Source organism: Strix aluco, chromosome 10 (assembly GCF_031877795.1).
Source record: "Strix aluco isolate bStrAlu1 chromosome 10, bStrAlu1.hap1, whole genome shotgun sequence".
NCBI lineage: Eukaryota > Metazoa > Chordata > Aves > Strigiformes > Strigidae > Strix > Strix aluco.
Genome location: NC_133940.1, coordinates 4,544,370 through 4,563,379, shown reverse-complemented (window position 1 = coordinate 4,563,379; position 19,010 = coordinate 4,544,370). Strand labels below are relative to the sequence as shown.

At 47.6% G+C, this 19,010-nt stretch overlaps 3 protein-coding genes across 11 annotated transcripts; 1 reads left to right on the top strand and 2 right to left on the bottom strand.

Moving 5' to 3' along the window:
• Positions 1-400: 400 nt before the first annotated feature.
• CMC4 (C-X9-C motif containing 4) lies at positions 401-6,584 on the bottom strand. Of its 2 annotated transcripts, none has more exons than XM_074835067.1 (3): positions 6,533-6,584; positions 5,238-5,305; positions 401-1,884 (listed from the first exon to the last, which is right to left on the bottom strand). In XM_074835067.1, exons 2-3 carry the CDS (start codon positions 5,293-5,295, stop codon positions 1,715-1,717), a joined length of 228 nt encoding a protein of 75 aa, XP_074691168.1. In that variant the 5' UTR covers positions 5,296-5,305; positions 6,533-6,584; the 3' UTR covers positions 401-1,714. The 2 variants fall into 2 exon arrangements, with proteins under 2 accessions (XP_074691168.1, XP_074691167.1); XM_074835066.1 differs by lacking the exon at positions 6,533-6,584 and adding an exon at positions 6,268-6,334.
• MTCP1 (mature T cell proliferation 1) lies at positions 5,274-10,933 on the bottom strand. Of its 8 annotated transcripts, XM_074835061.1 has the most exons (6): positions 10,902-10,933; positions 10,441-10,496; positions 7,010-8,140; positions 6,738-6,908; positions 6,533-6,584; positions 5,274-5,305 (listed from the first exon to the last, which is right to left on the bottom strand). In XM_074835061.1, exons 3-5 carry the CDS (start codon positions 7,115-7,117, stop codon positions 6,537-6,539), a joined length of 327 nt encoding a protein of 108 aa, XP_074691162.1. In that variant the 5' UTR covers positions 7,118-8,140; positions 10,441-10,496; positions 10,902-10,933; the 3' UTR covers positions 5,274-5,305; positions 6,533-6,536. The 8 variants fall into 8 exon arrangements, with proteins under 8 accessions (XP_074691162.1, XP_074691161.1, XP_074691165.1 ...); XM_074835060.1 differs by lacking the exons at positions 10,441-10,496; positions 10,902-10,933 and adding an exon at positions 10,321-10,435; XM_074835064.1 differs by lacking the exons at positions 10,441-10,496; positions 10,902-10,933 and adding an exon at positions 10,321-10,398 and having other exon boundaries at positions 7,010-7,990.
• Positions 10,934-11,348: 415 nt separating this feature from the next.
• BRCC3 (BRCA1/BRCA2-containing complex subunit 3) lies at positions 11,349-17,114 on the top strand. The gene is made up of 8 exons (XM_074835055.1): positions 11,349-11,476; positions 11,868-11,988; positions 12,603-12,689; positions 13,319-13,407; positions 14,026-14,081; positions 14,672-14,803; positions 15,361-15,404; positions 16,348-17,114. Exons 1-8 carry the CDS (start codon positions 11,372-11,374, stop codon positions 16,497-16,499), a joined length of 786 nt encoding a protein of 261 aa, XP_074691156.1. The 5' UTR covers positions 11,349-11,371; the 3' UTR covers positions 16,500-17,114.
• Positions 17,115-19,010: the final 1,896 nt, after the last annotated feature.

Below are 19,010 nucleotides of genomic sequence, written 5' to 3'. Positions count from 1 at the left end.
TTTAATAGGCACAACAGAAGCCTAAATATTTTTTTTTTTAATCACCTGTGATTTTCCACTGCTCTGGCTCAGATAGGAAAAAAGGGAAAAATGAGCTACTTGGCAAGTGTTTGAGCTGCTTCACTTCCCCTACTTGTCTTCAAGTAAAAAAGCTTCACTTCCCCCTACTTGTCAAGAATTCTAAACCCCCTATTTTATCTTAAGGGTTTTCTGTGGAGTGGGGGAAGGGGGGTGGGAAGGGAAGGCCAGCCCTGAATAATTCTGACCTTGGTTGTAAAAATACCAAGCAGCTTCTATTTAAACATGCTATCACATGTAGCTCTGGACGGTGAATGGCAGCCAAGCTGCCCGCCTTGCAGTGATGTTGTGTTCTCAATAAACAACCAAACTGAGACTGCAATTTGTTCCAGTCGTTTATTTTGTGTCATGGTATTTCAGAGCAGTGAATACAGATGGTTTGCTCTTCTAGGCTTCAATACACTCAACTATTGTGCCTAGGCTACAGTGGTCTGTTTATAGAAGCTGTATTTCATAAGTAGGTTGTACTTGATCACAGCACAAAAGTCCTTTACGGCTAGATCTAACGACAGAGTTAGGGGCCTAGTGGGTTCATACTCTGGTATTTAGGTGCCTAGGCCCTGCGATGGACTCGGCACCCGCTGAGGCGCCTGGACTGCTGCTACAGGGGACAGAGAGACGTAGGCAGCTCTGAAGGGTGATGCAGGAACCTGTCTGCTCAGCTCTTCCTACAGGTCACAGGAAATTCTGCTGCATGGGTGAGAGCATCTGAAAAGCCATCTCTCTCTGGGGTCCAGACACAGCCGGCTTGTGAGGGAGTCTGGAATGCTGTGTTGAAAGCAAGTGCCTACAACTGCTTGTTCAGTGAGCGGCACCTAAATCAGTTCTTGGATCTAGCCCAGGGCTTTGTGACAGGCCTCTGGGTACCAGCAGGTTGAACTACGCTGGGTTCATAACATATTGCTTAAAGGTGTTCAATTGTACATAAATTTATAAATTTTATATCAACAGTCAGATCTTTCAAATGAATATTGCTTTTTAAAAAAAACCCCTATTCCTGTAGCAATCCCTGAAATAATGTTCCTGTAACATCTTTGTCATGCAAATAGCAGCGTGTAGGCAATTCAAATAGAAAGTAACCAAAAGTCTGTCCAGTGGGAAAGTGAGGCACTTAGGCAAAGTGACTTGTAGTCACTCGTGATCTATGCAAGACCTAGGAACAATCCCCAGACCTGATTCCCATTCTTGAGCTTGAACCACTGGACAGGCAAATGTCTGGAACATGATGACCTTTGCTGTGTCAAGATGGGCTTGTTTCATGTGTCACGCTTAAACTCACTCACTCTTCTGAGCTCATTTCCTGTACCTCTCGCTCCAGAAGCCAGAATAACTTGGTTCCAGTTCTCCACTTTGAGAGCAAGGAGGGATTAGAGTAAGGTAAGCATTCTAAAAACATCAAGTTGACTTTTCACAGACACAGGTTGCGATGCAAAGACAATGTAGATGATGTTTTGGTACAGAAAATAAAGTCTGTTAACCAGGCCATCTATTGGTACTGCATTATACTTTTTGGTGTGCCGGACGGTGTGTTCTAGGAGCGATCTGGCTTTTCTGAAAGTCTAAAGAAGGCTTGAAAAAACACACACAAGCTCCGCAGGTCAGTCCGTGCTCCGGCACCTGCTGGAGCTGCACTGTGTTACTGAGGTGGTGGGAGAATTCCTTCTGAAGGCGCCTTAAACTTTTCTCTCTCCCTTTCTTCTTTCTCAAACCCTGAACAACAGATGGATCGGCCCTTGGGGTACCGGGCACAGCACTTCCGCATCTCCTGAAGCACAGTTTCACATTTAGACTCCATGTAGTTGTTCACTGGAAAATAAGAAGGAGACACTGTCTGCAGAGGGGAACAGGTTTTGTCCCCAAAGGGGACACATCTAGCCCAACCCTTCAGCTGCTGGACAGCCTGTTTCTCTGAAAATCAAGACCTGCTTACAACCTTTTCATCACTTTTTCTGCTCTACAAAAATCTCTCATGAGTTTCAGCTATCTAAAGCCATGCAAAGGCAGCCTTGCTGTTGTGGATGGGAGCATCTTCAGTCCCCCAGTCCCCCAGTTGATAGCTATCACATCTCACTACAGTAAGAATGAGGTTTCCTTCATTGCTGCCCTTCAATCCTTCCTTTCTTTAGCCTCTGTGCTTTTAAGCTGGATCTTGTCATCCACGGTCTTCAACCCAGCCCTGTCACTGTAAGGTTTACAGCTGAATGTAAATATAAGAGCATCCAAAGAGGACTTGGTATAAACAGGGACATGTGCACCCTGCAGCACTGCAGCGTTTGTAAAAAGAAGGGGCAAGGAGCATGACTGCCAGCCTCCTGCTGATGGCCTGTTGTGGCAGGCTGGAGCTTTGCAGCGTGACCAAAGCAGGCAGCATACCGAAAGGAACGTTTAGCCAGCTGCACAGAGCCAGTGACATGACCACCTTCCACACAAAGGTCCCAGCTCTAGCTCAGGAGGTCCCGTAGCCACACAACTGTTACTTTGACCTCTGCTCACTTTCCTTCCTGGGCTTCCCCTCTTGGGACACTGCTGGAACTGGGACACGGGGCTAAACGAGCTCCTAGTCTGAGCTGGGATGAGTGGGCTCACGCCTTTGTGCCTCTGTACTCTCTCTCCACATTGCCTTCGTTTCAGGCCTGGAGAGATTTCACTGCACGGGCAGGTTCAGGCACTGCAGGACGCAGGTGATTTGTCCAGCATCCTTTCTGCCCTAGCGCTTTGTTGGCTGCCGCTGTCGGCTGAGGTGGCAAAGCCCACGGTGCTTTGCAGGGCTGCTCACCTGGCTCTCAGAGAGGAGCCCTGCAGGTCTGTGAGCAGACTGAGTCTGTGGCTTGAATGAATAAACTACCTGTGTGTCTGCGTAGAAGCACAGGGCGTGCAGAGCTACTCGCTCTGCCTTGGATGAGCTACACAAACACTACACAGCTGCACTCACCCCCCCGCACCTGCTGCTGATTTTTAAAAGACTAAAAGAAGCAACAGCAACCCGATGTGAGACGAACACAGCACCCACTGGGCAGCCCAGCAAGCAGCAGCAAATGCCTTCTGGTTAACAAGCAAGCCAGCCTGCTCTGATCGCGGGGCTATCGATTCCCTAACTGGGTGGGTCAGAGACCTGTAACACAAGCAGAGATCACCCTGAGAAAAAGGTTATAGTGATGTCACTGCTTTGTGCACGCTGGCGGCCTAGGAGGCGTGGCAGGCCCTTGGAGAGGACAGGTAATGTCTCTCTGCAGATGAGTGCTCCAAGGCTCACCTAACTGTTCCTCTGCCTGTGCAGGTTTGTTTCTAGGACTATGCCTACATGCAGGCACACCCTGCTATCTGTCAGGGACGCATTCCTGAAAAGCACAACAGGTTAGTTAGACAATGGATAGCAAAACACAAGAGATTTACAGTGGGAATTCAGTCTCACAGAGGAAGCAGGCGAGATCTTTTGGAACAATGATCCACTCCAAAACCAGCCTTTGAAAAGCCAGCGTCTCCCAGAGGTCCTGCTTCCACCCTCCATCCTCCGCACTGCGTACGCTGGCTCTGCATATTTGTCAGTTAAGGCTCTGTATACACCCTCTATCGCATTAATTCTTACACAGAAAAAATTGCTTTACTGTCTGTCAGCTCAGCTGCTTCATCTGTGCAACTCAGACAACTCCACAGCACGACAGTACGTGAACACCACCACTCCAAAATGATAGCTAGAGAAGCAGCAGACAGTGCATGTAGCAGTCCAAGAGCTGCTTTGCTAACGCTTAACCACTCAGATCGCATCTGTACACAAACCTACACAGGTAAAACTCTTGGAGACACTTCCATGAATATTATAAAAAGAACATTGTCACAGATGGGACCAAAACAGGGTCAAACATTAGCTTTTAAGTGCAGCTACTATGGGGAGAGAAGGCAGCCCTTCATGGGAGAGTGCTCCAAACCATGAAGACAGTAAAAGGCCATGTATAGACAAATACTGGGGACGTGTAGAGGGGGTTGCTTGAGCCACTGCTTTGAGCTGAACACAGCTTCCAAAAAACAATCTTGGGAAAGACAGACATCTACCAGTAACAGATTTCTGCTTTTCCCTACTTTTTCCCCAGATGCTTTTCCTCCCATGCTCCTCCCCAGTCACTGGGGTTGTTGTGTTACCTGCACAGATTGCAGTCACTGTTTTCTGCAGCTTGCAAAGCCATCCCTCTGCTTCCCTGGAAGGACCCCCTCCTCCCTCCCTGCTATATTTTAGCTAACTTGCGTGTAGCCTGCAAAGAAATTAAAGGTGGAAACGAGTTGCTGTGGAACTGGCCTGGCTAATTTTAGCTGTGGTGTCGCTAGCCTCCTGCTAACTCCCTGCTAACGCTAGCTCCCTGGGCTAACACCAGCTCCCTGGGCTAACACCATGAGTTATTCTCAGGTGAAGCTCAGAGCATGCTGGCTAAAGGCTCCACCAGGTGAGGTAGGAAGAACTCGTTTCCATATGGCTGAGCTGCCGTGGCACAGAGGAATGTCTTATTCATTCCATAAGGCAAATCCTTTTCCAAGAAACAATCAGAATTTTTAAAAAATATTGTCCTCTGTAAGTAACAAGCCTGCTCTCCCCAACTCATGCTCCCAAAACACATCACATCATCTACCTCGCCCCTGAAATATTTAATTAAGCTAAAATGAAACAGCTGTGAATGGTCTCCAGAGGGAGACCACCTCATACCCTGAAGTCAGATCACATATACCTAACCTGTTCCTGACAGACATCTGTCTGACCTGCTCTCAAAATACTCCTGGAGCTAGAAGCTCTGCAGTCTTCTCATACAATCCACCCACTACCTCACTACCCACTCTAGAAGAGAGCTTGTTATAATGTCTAGCTCTCCCCGCCTACAGCTCAGTCCCAAGACTACACATGGGATCTCACTATCAGCATGGAGAACACTAAAATAAGCACAACATTACTGTTACAAACGATCTGTTTTGTACTAATGGTGTCTCATTATTTACAATCAAACACAAGGGAATTCTGTTGAAACCAGACATGATAATTTTGTTTGCTTTGCAACCAGGTGATGCTAATGTGCTTGCTTGCTTTCTTCTCAAGGAGAAGGAGAAGAGGGTTAAGTTAAAAGAATTAAGTTCCACCAAAAATCAAGACACCAAAAAGACAAAATGACACCTGGTACCTTGCAAGCATTTCTGTATTTCACAGGCTTGTTTCTGGCAGGGATCCTTCTGGGACATGTTCAGAGAACTAAAATGATAGGAAAATGTTACTGTAGAAACAATGTGCTTTTCAGGGGGCAGGGAGGGGCAAGGCACTGTCTTAAAGCCAAGGCTTTAAAGAGCTCCCAGTTTCCCTCTCTGTCATGGACGGTTCAGAAAACATCTACTGCTGCTTGCAGATGCCTGCCAACATACACAAGAATTCTCTGTGTCTGGCTAAAAGATGATAATGTGGACAATGAATACCGGAAGGTTTATGTTGCTGGGCTTGAAAGGCCTTTTTCTGTTCTCTGGTCAAAATGTGTCTTTTTCTACTTGGATGCACAAATTTTCCAGCAAAGATTCAAATTAACATGGCTGACTAATTTTTAACAGTTCTGTGCCTCTAGACCTTATACTAAAACATGTATTTGTGTAAAATCCCTCTCTGTGAGCTCTACACAACCAAGGATTTGGTGTCAGTCATATAACTGCAGCTGGAGGAGGCATTTAAAAAACCAACCAAACAAAACAACTTAGTTGTGTATGTCCCATAAAGACAACAAGGAGGCCTTTCTTTTTTTGTGTGTGTTCCAGGAGAAAGTCTCTTGGAAATTCCCCTCCCCCCCCCCCCCCCAAACCAGACTGGAGGACAGCTCCATCTTGTTCAAATCCCTAGAAAGCGGTATTTCAGACGCTCAATTTGACTTTCTGTAACTGTGACACCTGTAACCGTGATCTTCCATGAGAGATCAAAAGACAAGCAAAAACTGGTGGTACTAGTAGTTGGATGGGAGACCTCTACAGGAAAGCACTGCTGTTACCAAAAGCAGTGGTGGCATTTCAGCTCCCTCTGAGCCACAGTCCAGCTCCTCCCCTGCCCAGAGCTAGGGAGGTGCTGCCTTTCAAATTTCTGATAATTCATCAGCCCACAGTACTTTTCAATATCACTAGGGCATTATTTCCAGCATCCTGGCCAAACTCCACTTGGGGCAATTACAGTCTGCCTACCTAGAACTCCCCCTGATGTTTTCACTTGGACACAATACTCCTCTTCACTGCCTGTCCTAAACTCTTGTGTGATGTTGCAGTGTGTTGTTTAACTGCTTCCACCTCAGAGGTGGCTGCATTTCAGTGGAGAGAGAATCATTTATTGTACAAAATATACAATGACATCTTCCTAGAGCCACTGCTCCTGAAAGACAAAAATTCATATTAAAGAATGACTGGGAATAAACAGAGCACAGTACAAAGCAGGGGTAATGTCTACACATACCAGATTAATCACCAGGCACGAGTTTAAGCAGCAGTTCTTCAACACCACCAAGCTGTAAGCGACAAGGAAAAGTTCAATACGTCTACAGTTACTGTGGCTGAGCTAATGGACTTCAACAAAATAACAGCCCTTTGCCGTCCGTCAAGGATCTCAAATGACTTCACAAACAGGCATGACTATGGTCTATTGTTGCCACCATCCTTACCATGAGATGGTGCTCTATCTCCCAAACGCGAGAGTTACTATCCCTGTACTGCTCACCCTGGGACAGCTGCCACATATGAGGCAGCCGGGATGGGGGGAGCTGGCTGGGTCGCAGCGCCTCACCCAGGGGAACCTGAACTCTTTGGATCCGAGCCCTCAGCATACCTTCCTCCTGGGGGAAAGTAACAAAAAGAGCAGGCAGTTACTGGCAATGCAGTAGAGGCACCTGCAATAGCAAAGCTACAATCACTGGGAAGCTCAAAGGACACTTGCCTCTTCCGCAGCCACAAGCCACGTTTTGCGGTGCTCATCGCAGTAAACACCTACGCGTCGCACCCACAGCCGGACAGGAGGAGCGCCAGCGTGCCCTCCTTCTGCCATTCCCTCAGTCACTCCACGATGCTCCCGTTAGGTGGACAGCATCAACCCGCAGGATGCACGCATGGTCTCTTTAGCTCTGAATACATTCACGGAGAAAGCTCTCGGACCTGAAAGGCACCTCTGGCGTCTGACTTATTGTATGAGATGCTATGTGCTGCAGTGTCCCTAAAAGTCAGCTTGGGAAGCTAAGGTGGTGCCTAAGTGAACAGAAATTTCATGACAAGTTGTACACTGGGACGTGCGTGCTGTATGGCGTTTGTAAGGCATTCTGGGGCAAAAGGTGCTATTGGTACAAAGTTAAACCCTGTGAATATTGGCTTTACTTATTCCGCTAACAGTCCTATTAGCAGTCTTTGTGTAAAATAGGGAAAAAAAAAGAAAAAACAAAAAAGTGATTTACACAGGAGTTCCGTGGCTAATGATGGTCTAAATCCCAAAAGCAAAACTTGTGACAAGAGGTGAAATTAGCTTAACAAGAACGAAGATCACTCTGGAGACAATGCATGAAACTCCGTAAGCACGACTCTCATATTTGGAACTTGCAGGGCTGTCATTGTGAAGGGTCCTTCGTCTCATCTCTCAAGAGGATAGCAGCATTGTCCAGTCACATACAAGCTTCTCGTAAACAGCTCTCGCGACTTTGCGTAGTTCGGCTTTTAGATGGTTACAGAGAGCCACTGATACCAGCAGGGGCAAAGGAATTTTGGACATTGAGGTGATTCTTCCTACAGGAATTTTTGTTTAACAGCAAGTTTATCTGTATACCAGTTAGATCAAGCTGAGCCATTAGCAAATGAAGGTCAGGGGAAATGATTCTCTCTTTGAACCCTAGAAAAGGTAATCAAAATTGTACAGACAGTCTTCATTCTTTATCTAGGTTTAAAGTAGAACAGAATTAAGCTGTAATACACACAACATCCTCCTGCTATGAAGCAGATGCAATATTCCTATCCCAGTGAAACACAGTGGTCTTCTGAAAACTTGTGAAGTTATAAGGCATATTTCAGACAGGAGCAAGAAAATCTGGGTACAAAATAAAGTAGGGAAAGTCAGGGAGAGAAAAAAATTGTTATACATTGGGGTACATATATAACAGGAAATACACTTCCATGTTGCCTTCTATATCTTACATCAGTGTTTCTCTACCCTTCTGAATCAAAGGATCACTTAGCCTTTTTGAAAGCAAAACACCAACCACGGATCAGCCTGAACAGCACTGTCACAGTATTTTAATTTCTAACACAGAAAACTTCAAAAGTTCTTTTATTATTTCTTTTTCTCCCATTCTGTTTGTTTCCTTGCTTGATGTGTGGGAACGTGTATGTGCATTATAAAAAGCCCCACTGTTCTGAAGACCATCCTGTAACGTGGTACAGCCACTACAAGCAATGCCCCAGCAGCTGGATCACTGGCATTTAGAGGAATGTGACAGCAGACTGACAAGCCTCACGGGGCCTTCGACAATAAACTATGAAGGTTAAAGGGACATTTCTGTAAGTCCTTTTCATTCTGCTTTACCCTAAGTCACTTTACAAATTTAAGCTCACGTGTGGAAATCACTTTGCTCAACAGTGAAACGCAGCAATAGCCACTGCTCATTTTCAGTCAGCTGAATGTAATCACCCAGGTTGGAATTCGGCCAGGATACTCTCCTACTCTGCAGTAAACTGCCAAAAGCTCCATCATGACCAAAAATGCTCAAGAACTTGCTTTTATTCCATTCAAAACTGGAATTTCTACAGTTCATCGTCCCCAGAACCAGAAGATTCAAGACTGACTTCAGTATTGGAAAAAATATTCCTCAGTAAGTGAACACTACTTCCTACAGCAAGTAAACTCTCCTGCAAGGTCTCCTATCCAAATACTAACCTGGTTCAGTCTTGCTGAACTAAAGGTAGGAGGACTAAAGCACAACATGTACGTTTGTGTTTATTGTGTATGAACATGGTAGTAATGATGGGTACAGGACCGACAGAACAAGGTCTCATGCAGAGGACACTGTGCAGAATGGGCAGCAGTTAACACGTGTTTTCACCCTCTGCTCCACTAATTTGTCCCAAACTCCCTCCGAACTCCATAGCTCTGAGTTTAGTTGTCAAAGTTCAAAGGCCCAGTCTGGCCTCTCTTTTCAACAGTCTTAAAGACTGTTACAAAGGTGCCCAGTTAGTGCCACAAATAAAATCTTGAGGTCAGGCAAAACCGTCAATTGGGTTTGAAGTAAGACAAGTCTGTCTTTAGTACTCAAACATACAAAACAGGAGATTTGAAAAAGCATGCGCTTAGACATTTGCACCTGAAACTTTAAGAAAGGAAAAACATATACAATTCCTATTTTTGCAGATTTTATCAGAAAGCAATAAAAAAGCCTGAAGGAAGACATGGGTGAAAGGAGAAGTAAGCTTACTTACATTTAAAACAAGTTGTAAAACCTGTTTCTTATATTGCTTGCTTCATAATCTACTAAAAAAACCCACCACATCCAACAAAAAAACTAATCAGCTTAAATTTACAGGATTGCAGCATCATCCTTTGACACAGATTTTAATGTTCCCATCAACATAATTGCAGAAGTCTGCACTGTTTAAGGTATTGATTTGGAGAGATTCAAAGCCCAATCGCCAGGGACAGGAACGAGACTCGCAGGTATTCTGTCCATCTCAGCATCAGGCCTTAGGAGTTTAATGCTGTTCTGGGACCTGGGTGGATTTCTGAGCCACACAATATATGAATAAATGTGAAAATGGCCAGGAGGAGGATTGCATCTTGTGGTGAAGACAATTTATTTGCTTTTAAATTGGGTACATTAAAATATTTTACGAAAAGAGTGACAGAAATTGCTCCAGCTGCCGCTTGGACCATCCCCAGAGCTGGAGCTCAGCATGCTGAACAAACTCCACCCTTTATTACATTCTATTTTAAAAGGGGACTGGGTCAGATTGTTAGAAGAGTTCAGCTGCCGTTTAGGCACCAAGAAAAAAAAGCAATGCTGAGGCTCAGTGAATTGGGCACAGTGTTGTGCTAACACGGCTGCCCAGCTTCTGGACCAAGGCTGCCCAGTCTGGCCTTCTGCCTGCAGCCCTCTGTGCACGCAGCCTTCAGCGAGCTAAAAGGGAGCTGAGCTTTCCTGAAAAACCCAGCCTGCGTCTTGCAACAAGCCAGGGATCAGATGAGCTGTCTGCTGATGTAAGAGCATGTTGACTCACTCTAAAGGTTCTTCTTGGGGGTTTGGACTCTACTCTGCCTGGAGCACTCGCCCCGAGCAAGCACCTCCATGACTCCACTCTCCGCTCTGCCCGACCTACTGAGGGGTAGCAGATGCTCACCGACCAGCCAGGGCTGTCCAGCAGTTTGGGGAGGGAAGGTCTAGCTTTGGTAGGATCTAAAGAAACAGGAAAACAAAAAGAGATGGACATAGTGGCGGGAGGGGGGGGGGGGGGGGGAGGGAAGCCCCGGAGAGGAAGAGGAAAGGGGTGCGGGAGCCAGGCCTGGTGAAGGGCCGGCCGAGGGGGGTGTGGGGGTGTGCGGCCAAGGGGAGCGGGGAAGGCAGGATGGGGAGGGGGGGGAGCGGTGCGGACGGCGGGCCGGCCGTGGCGGGGAGGAGGCGGGAAGGGCCAGGGAGGCCCAGCCGCCGCGGCGGGGAGAGGGCGCAGCACATCTCCATAGCAACCGCCTCCCACCCGGGCCGGGCCCGCGGGGCTCAGCGGCCGCGCCTCGGCATAGGACGGCACCGAGCGGCGCGGGAGGCGCCGGGCCGGGCCCCTCCGGCCGCCCGCCCGTGACCTACCTGCAGCCCCGCGCAGGTGACAGCCAGCGCCGTGTGCACCGAGCAAAGCCTTCCCCCGCCCTCCCCTCTGACCCCGCAGGCTCCCCCCGGCTGCTCGCAGGCCCCAATGGCCGGCGCGCAGCGGAGCCCCGCCCCGAGCCGAGCCAGGCCGCGCCGCGCCGCCCCGTGCCGCGCCGTCCCGGCCCCCTGCGCGCCGCCGCCCGCACCGCCCCGTCCCGTCCCTCCTCGCCGCGGGCAGCGGCTGCAGCGCGGAACCCCGGGGCTGCCGCTCGCGTGGGCGACACGGCGCTTCCGCCGCGCGGCACCGCTCGCCCCCCCGGAAGCCGGGCTGCGCCTCGGGCGCGCCGATTGGCTGGCGGGGCCAGTCAGCGCCGCTACGATTGGTCCTGCTGCCGAGCGGGGCGGGGTAAGCGGGGCTGGTCCCCGCCTGCTTCCGGGGCGGCGGGGGCAGACGGGTGGGTGGCCGCAAGATGGCGGTGCAGGCGGTGCACTTGGAGGCGGATGCTTTCTTGGTGTGCCTCAACCACGCGCTGAGTACCGAGAAGGAGGAGGTTATGGGGCTCTGCATCGGCGAGGTACCGGGGCCGGGCGGTGCGCGGCGGGCACAGCGGGAGGAGGCGCTGCCCGGCTGGGGCTTACGGCCTGCGCCGGGGTGGGCCGCGGGAGAGCGGCCTGCGAGCTCCCACCTTCCGAGCGGGGCTCGGTCACCGCGGCTTTGGTGGGGCGGTTCCCCGGCAGAGCTGTGCCGCTCGGCCTCAGGCCTCCCCTCTCTGCTCCTGGCTAGTGCCGACTCGTAGTTCAGCTTCTGTGAAAGTCAAAGCTTGGTCAGGAAAGCTTCCCCTCCGCACGCCTGACCGTACGCTTTGCGTGCGTTTTCCCTGCTGAAGGTACGGGAGCCGGCATTTTCCTTGAGGGTGGTTATTTCTTTAGTACACAAATGATCGATTTTTCTCTCCATGTCATTAGGTTGACACCAGCCGAATTGTTCATATCCATTCTGTGATCATCCTGCGCCGCTCTGATAAGAGAAAAGACCGTGTGGAAATTTCGCCAGAGCAGCTTTCAGCTGCTTCTACTGAAGCAGAGATATCCTTTAGTAGATACAGTAGCAAACTTTCACTTCAGACCTCTTTTTATGTGCTGGGTTTTAGACTTGTTCTAGTTGGCTTGAAGTTGTCAGCTGCTTCCCTCCAACAACCGTTCAGTTTGGAGGGCTGGGCTGGCAGCTGCCATTGTCTGAAGTCTTTGTTGGTTCCAGTGTTTGCAGTGGAATTGTGTTATAACCGTTTTTTATACTTTCTTTGTATTTGGTCATAAGTAAGCATGTTTTTGTGGGAGGGTAGTAGCTCAGCAGGGAGACTTAGTAGAAGATGAAAGGTTGACAAGTCTGTGCTCCCAAGCATGGTGCCCTGGAGAGCCCTTTCACCACATACACTCAAGGATGCTGTTTTGGACAGCTTGCTGCCATGTTGCTTACTGCCACGTGCGAACAAAATCCAGTTTGCTTCTGCAGCAGTGGCATCCTGCTGATGCTGGGGAAGAGGTTTCCATCAGCTTCCTACTGTGTGTCTTGTCACCCCTCTAAAGAGATCTAGAAATCTGTTGACTGATGAGAAACTCTTTTAAAACTCTGCTGGTTTTCCCTGTAAAAAAACTTTCCATTTGCTCTATTGGTTTCAAAAGCACCTTGACTCACACACAGGTTGGCTGAAATTACGGGACGTCCCATGAGAGTTGTGGGCTGGTATCACTCTCATCCTCATATTACTGTCTGGCCATCGCATGTTGGTAAGAGCAGATTTGGTCTAGGTTCTATAGGAGAACTCACTTTACTGGATTTTCAGAGCTGCACATTCCAACTATCAAAGTTTGGTTTCTCAAATGTCCTCTGGTAAAACAAGATGGTCTGGGTGGGCTTCAGGAACCTCTTCCAGTACAGCCCCAGTCCTGTCTGTACGCTCCAGGGGCTCAAACTGCACGTGACTCAGTACTCACAGATCAGCTGGTACTACTGCTGTTCCAGACAGGAAAACTAGACCTAGGGTCTGGGGAATAACAAAAAGAGCTGTGGCAATCATAGGCCTGCTGTGATGATTTTTGACATCTGTGAGTGTTAATGCAAAAACGAAAACTTTTTTGAAGGAAGTGTATGAGTATCTTACACGTGTTGGAGATCATGGTTATATAGTGATCTGTGGCACCAGGGTGATGCTAAGATCATTTCTTGTTTTGTTAACTCATCTTGCATTTTTAACATTTGCTATTTAAATACATTTTAAATTGGATCAATTTTTATTTTTTTAACTTAGACACCTAGAGTAATGACTTCAAAATAAAACTTGTGATGTTTGTTAACAAATGCTAAGTCACCCTTCAAAAGGTGGCAGTACAGGTCTCATGCTCTTATTTGTCTACAGATGTCCGCACACAAGCTATGTATCAGATGATGGACCAAGGTTTTGTAGGGCTTATCTTTTCCTGCTTCATTGAGGACAAAAACACAAAGGTAGGCAACTTAAAAATGGCAATAAACCCTCCAAGTACTCATGAGAAACGTTAGCCCAGGGCAAAGCTGAAATCCTTGGATGCAGCCTGCAAGAAGGGCTGAGCTCTGCTTGGAGCAGCGTCAAAGCACGGCTAGAATGGTGGCGTTTGGGTTGTAATCCCAATGACAGAAGAACGAGTTATTAATTACTCTGTGCTGACCCACAGCCTGGCTCCCCAGCCATCAGAGCTGGGCTGGTACCAGGGTTCTGGGACTTCATCAGGTGGCTGCAGCCTGTGTGTGCATTGGAATGGGTGAGTGCCCCCCAGCTCTTCAGCAGACAGAGATTCTTGCACCTCTGCACCTCTGGCCTCTTCAGGAGATGCTGCTATAGTGTGAGACAAGCTGCCAGTGGTGTGTCCTGTCTAGGTTTTCCGGGTAGCTATTGTTTAAGATTTTTTTTAATAGTTAATAGGTCTGTCGATATCTGCTTGTTCTAGCATACCAATCAAAGTGAAAAACGTGTACCTTTACAACCTGTTAAAACGCTATTTGAAAGTGTATTCTGCTTCCTAAAGGAATGTGTGGTTTTAGATTATTTTTTCCTCTTGGAATCTGATTTTCTGCTGTCTCTCTTAGACAGGCAGGATTCTGTACACCTGTTTCCAGTCCATTCAGGCCCAGAAGAGCTCAGAGTGAGTACAGCAGAAGAATATTATGCCCAGCATCAGGTTATATTTCATCTTGTCTCTTCTTTCTGGATTGTCTCAGATAAGTGGCTTCTAGGCTCATCATGAGGAGCAAATACTGTATAGAGATGCCTGAGTGGGGTCTCCTTCTGCTAAAACAGGCTGCTTGAATTGAATCTAAAGATTAGGACTGATTAATTTAGCCTAGATAATTTAGTACCTTAAGGTTTGGTGTAGGACAGTGTAGTCTGGGTATGAATTTGTGCTGTAATCTGTTGTGTAGAAGGCCCACCCTTTTGCTTTCAGCTGTAGAGGTCGAGGCTTCAAGCTTGCGTGGTGTAGAGTTCCTGCCAATCGCACACATGCTGTGCATCATATTGTCAGTACTGGCCATCTAGTTGCTTGAGCATTTTATCATTAATATTTAAGACAAGTGTGTGGCTATAAAAGGCTTCCATCTGCCTATCAACTCAGACATGTGTTCCCAAAAGTAAACCTGCATCAATGCCACTCATTGGACAGACTGTTGCAGGTTTGTAGAAGTATTTTTTTTTTCTTCGCTGCTTTGAAGTTAATTTTATCTGATACCCTTTTAGATACGAAAGGATTGAAATTCCTATTCATGTTGTCCCCCATGAAACCATTGGGAAGGTGTGTCTGGAATCAGCTGTAGAGCTGCCCAAGATCCTTTGCCAAGAAGAGCAAGATGCCTACAGGAGAATTCACAGGTAATGCTGGGGCTGTACCCCTCTCCAAGACTGTCTTTGCTAACATGTTCTACTGTTGCTGGACTTAAAGTACCATAACTTTAGCAGGGATATAGAAAATAACCATTAGCAGCTCACATGCCTCTGTAGGAGAACTGACTGAATACCTTCACATTAAGGAATTCAAGTTCTCAGCTCTGTGCACAAGAGCTAAGTGTAACTGCTCCTCTGCTGCAACAAAAAAAGAACTAGAGCATGTGTGAACTAATGGTGTCACTTCAGCCATGTGTCTGTGTGTGACAGGAATTAGTGTTTAACAAGGGTAAGAGTGCTGAAAAGTCTGAAAAATTAGATTAAGTATCAGCTGCTTTTTTTTTCTGCCTCTGGTGCTCAACACTGATGTTTATGCTGTAAGCTCTTGTTATCCTTAGGAATGTACAGGGCTTCAACAAATGAAGAACTTTAGATGTGCCTGTAGCATCGGTGACTTGTAGGTAGCTTGTTCTATAGCCTGGGTTTGCCTAATTTGGAATTCCCTGCTATCATGTCACTAACCTGCATTCTGTTCGTTCTCTTAGCCTCACCCACCTAGACTCCGTAACCAAGATTCATAATGGCTCAGGTAAGGATTCCTTTTCTGCATGTGAGAATCCAGGATGCTGCTCCCAGAGTCAAAACAGTAGAGTCTTGAGCAGGGGTTGGTTTGGCTCTAACTTCAGGGGACAGTAGACCACAGCTGTGTAACAGTCTTCCCTTTGCCATAAAAGGCACTTGTAAATAACTATAAAAGCACAAACTTCTGTCTTTTTCTGTGCCGTACAGTTAGTTTCCAGTCACAAACACTGTAATGTTACTGGATGATTCCCTGAGACTGTTATCTTGTTACATAAAGTCTAGTGGAGGGACAGAATTGTAACTAAACACTTTAAAGGAAAACATCAAGGGCTGTAAAATAACTTAATCCTGGGGTTTATGAATGTTGTTATATCCTTTGGCCTTTGTACAATTGTTTAAAATTACAATAGACTTTGGGTTTGTTTGTTTTTTTTTTTTCTGTTAGAATGGCAAGGGAATTTTGGATTTGGTGAGGCTTAAAGTGGTGTCTGGCTGATCTATACACGTGCTTGCATCTTCTGGCACTTCCTGTACGTTACATCCGTGTGACATCTGTGCTTTTGCCAGCGAGATAGGGTGAATCCTAATCCTGCTTCTGTTCCAGGATAAATACCCCATTGCCCATTCTCACCTGCTCAATAAATGAGGCAGACTTGGCTTCTGAATTTAGAAATTCATTAGCATCAATGATGACTTATATGCAGATTTCCAGATTTCTTTTGTAGGTCTGTCAAACCTCCCCTGGGTGTCTAAATGTCAGACTGAAATACCTTGTTTCTGTGTTTAGCAAGTGGCTGATTCTGACGTTCCTGTGGGGATGTCTGGTTGCCTTGGCCAGGATGTTGGAGGGTTTCCTTGGCTGTCTCTAATGCTTTTGCCTTTGGGGTTGTTGTAGCACACTGAGTCTTTTGTGTGTTTGCACTGGCACAATATATTCTTGCTCTTTCCAGTGTTCACAAAGAACCTCTGCAGCCAGATGTCCGCCATCAGCGGGCCACTCCTTCAGTGGCTGGAGGACAGACTAGAGCAGAACAAACAGCGGGTGCAGGAGCTGCAGCATGAGAAAGAGCAGCTCCTGGAGGAACTAGCTGCTTTAGAGTGAAGGAGGAAATGCAGACCCTTCAGAAAAGAGACATGGAAAAAAACCTCAAGACCTACTCGTGGCTGAAGGGTGGCCCTCCATTGCCTTACAGTGAAGATACGAGCTGTGCCTCTTCTCTTGCCCCATGCAGCAAAGAGCCCTTCTGCAGGGTAAGGGCTTTGTCTGCCCCCGCCGGATGGGACGTGGCGGTACCTCTCCAGGCACTGCACGATGCAGCGCACAGTGGTGGGGTTGGGCAGCACCTGAAGAGACTTCAGTTCTGGAGGGCACACACCTAGGGAACATGTTGTTCTCCCTCCCCTATATTTCGTCAGAAGTCTTACTGCTTTACATGTGTTCCAGGAGCCTAGAACAGGAGGGTTAGAGGGGAAGAGTGTGTCCCTGCAGTCATACCCGATGCTGCCAACTTCTGCCTTCTTTTAGTAGCTTCAGTTGACCGTGATCTTATCTCTAGTAATGTTCTGGATTACTGGTATCCACCCAGGCAGGTAAGAGGTGGGAGGGAAGCTTGTGAAGAGACCTGGAAGAACTTTGACATAGGATCTGTGTTCAGCATATTTCAAACCAAATAAAGAATTCCAAAGCCAGAGCTGTTTGGAGTAGAAATGAAATGAATGCTACAAAGTGCCGGTGCCTGTATTTTTTTGGACACAGTCTGTATTCTCTTACTTCATGTAATGCTGTTGCATGCCCAGCACTGAGGTTCTCTACAAAATGGACTGTTTCTGCTGGGGAGGAGTTTGGTTCCTTCCCAGAGGTAAAAGGTTAAGATGCTGCTAAGTGATAGACATGCCAGCCTGTCATTCTTACATGCTGAACTTAACTGCAGAAATTTCATTAGGTTGAAGTGGAACAAATACCTGTTGTTGAACTAATCCTTTAAATGTTCTTGCTGTTGCATTTCAGAGTATCCCCCATCATGTACTTCGTCAGCTGCATTCTGTTGTGTGAAGCCTGTCTCATGTGAGCAAAGGAACCAGCAGCACAGATAAAACTTCTGTTTCAGCTCCTTGGTTCTAAGCTAAATCCTTACATGCTCAAGTAGATGAAAATGAGCTGCCTGCATTACAGCAGTAGAGGTTGGGACATTCCTGACAACTCATGTTGCTTTGGGAGAATGAAAGTAACACAGCTGAGAAAGAGATCCTCCCTTTCCTGTGAGTAGCCAATATTGATTAACAGCTGTGAGTAGCTGTCAGACCCGGAAGCCCCTTAGCCAGCCACTTTTTTGATCTTTCTGCATTGATAATAGCAAAACCCCAAACAGTAGAACTCTGAAGTAAAACACTCGCTACTTCTTTTTTTCCCCTTAAAAGTGCTGTGAATAGTATTTTTCTTGAATTAGTTTTTGAACAGTCGACGTCTTTGTTCTGTTATTATTTTCTAGTTCAAGTGTTCCTTACGTTGATCTCTGGTGGGGGTGGTGCCTCACTGTCCCCAGGCCTGATGAGAGCTCCTTGGAGATCACCCAGCAGCACTGGCCTTGGTGCAGTCTCCCACAGCATCCTGCCAGGCACATCCCAGATAAAGCCAAAGTGAGCTCTCCTGCAGTCCAGGCCTGCGACTCTGTTACTTGTTTTGTTTTGCTTCTCTCAAGATCCCACGCAGGATCTCTGGATTGCCACCCCTAGGGAGGCTAGGGGCCATTCCTGCTTGATGTTACAAGCCCACAGGCTTCTACAGCCCACAGCAGAAAGGTTTGGTTGTGAGCACAACCACCCCCTATCCAATCCCCAAGCAACAAGTTTCATCCTTTCAGCCCCCCAATATTTGATGGGCTTCCATCCCTGTGCTGCCATATGTGGTCTGAGCTCCAGGGCGAAGCTGAAATGCTGTGTTTGCCCCTGGATGCAGCCTGCAAGAAGGGCTGAGCTCTGCTTGGAGCAGCGTCAAAGCACGGCTAGAATGGTGGCGTTTGGGTTGTAATCCCAATGACAGAAGAACGAGTTATTAATTACTCTGTGCTGACCCACAGCCTGGCTCCCCAGCCATCAGAGCTGGGCTGGTACCAGGGTTCTGGGACTTCATCAGGTGGCTGCAGCCTGTGTGTGCATTGGAATGGGTGAGTGCCCCCCAGCTCTTCAGCAGACAGAGATTCTTGTGCCTCTGGCCTCTCTGTGCTGAGCTGACTGACCAGTGCGGGGCAGTCCATGGCTTCCAGCCTCACAGGGCACCCTACCCCCCACCACCTGTACCCTGCTCAGTAAATGTGCCCTGACTGGAGAGTTTACCTGTGCTCTGGTGGCCAATCTCCTCTCTCTCCCTTCAGTGGTCATCAGGCAGGTCCCTGTTCACCAGAACAGGATGAGCCACAGCGTGACACCCTGAAAAAACAAAGCAGAAAGAGCCACATCCCATCAGGAAACCCAGATGGGAGCAGAGCTTTCCTTCACAGGAAGAAAAAGTGGCAAAATCCTCTTCGCAGAGCTTGGCCAAGCAGAAATTGTTCAAAAGCTCAGTAGAAAGCTCTAATGTAAAAAACCACACCTGTTTCATTTACATCCCTGAGGA

Excerpts from the sequence above, each read along its gene's own strand:
- MTCP1 (XM_074835061.1), bottom strand. The coding sequence starts at position 7,117 with ATGGCAGAAGGAGGGCACGCTGGCGCTCCTCCTGTCCGGCTGTGGGTG. Across the intron at positions 6,909-7,009 it reads GGCTTGTGGCTGCGGAAGAG|GAGGAAGGTATGCTGAGGGC; the intron begins GCAAGTGTCCTT and ends ACTTTCCCCCAG. Across the intron at positions 6,585-6,737 it reads AGATAGAGCACCATCTCATG|CTTGGTGGTGTTGAAGAACT; the intron begins GTAAGGATGGTG and ends TGTCGCTTACAG.
- CMC4 (XM_074835067.1), bottom strand. The coding sequence starts at position 5,295 with ATGTCCCAGAAGGATCCCTGCCAGAAACAAGCCTGTGAAATACAGAAA. Across the intron at positions 1,885-5,237 it reads AATACAGAAATGCTTGCAAG|TGAACAACTACATGGAGTCT; the intron begins GTACCAGGTGTC and ends CTTATTTTCCAG.
- BRCC3 (XM_074835055.1), top strand. The coding sequence starts at position 11,372 with ATGGCGGTGCAGGCGGTGCACTTGGAGGCGGATGCTTTCTTGGTGTGC. Across the intron at positions 11,989-12,602 it reads TGCTTCTACTGAAGCAGAGA|GGTTGGCTGAAATTACGGGA; the intron begins TATCCTTTAGTA and ends GACTCACACACA. Across the intron at positions 13,408-14,025 it reads TTGAGGACAAAAACACAAAG|ACAGGCAGGATTCTGTACAC; the intron begins GTAGGCAACTTA and ends TGTCTCTCTTAG.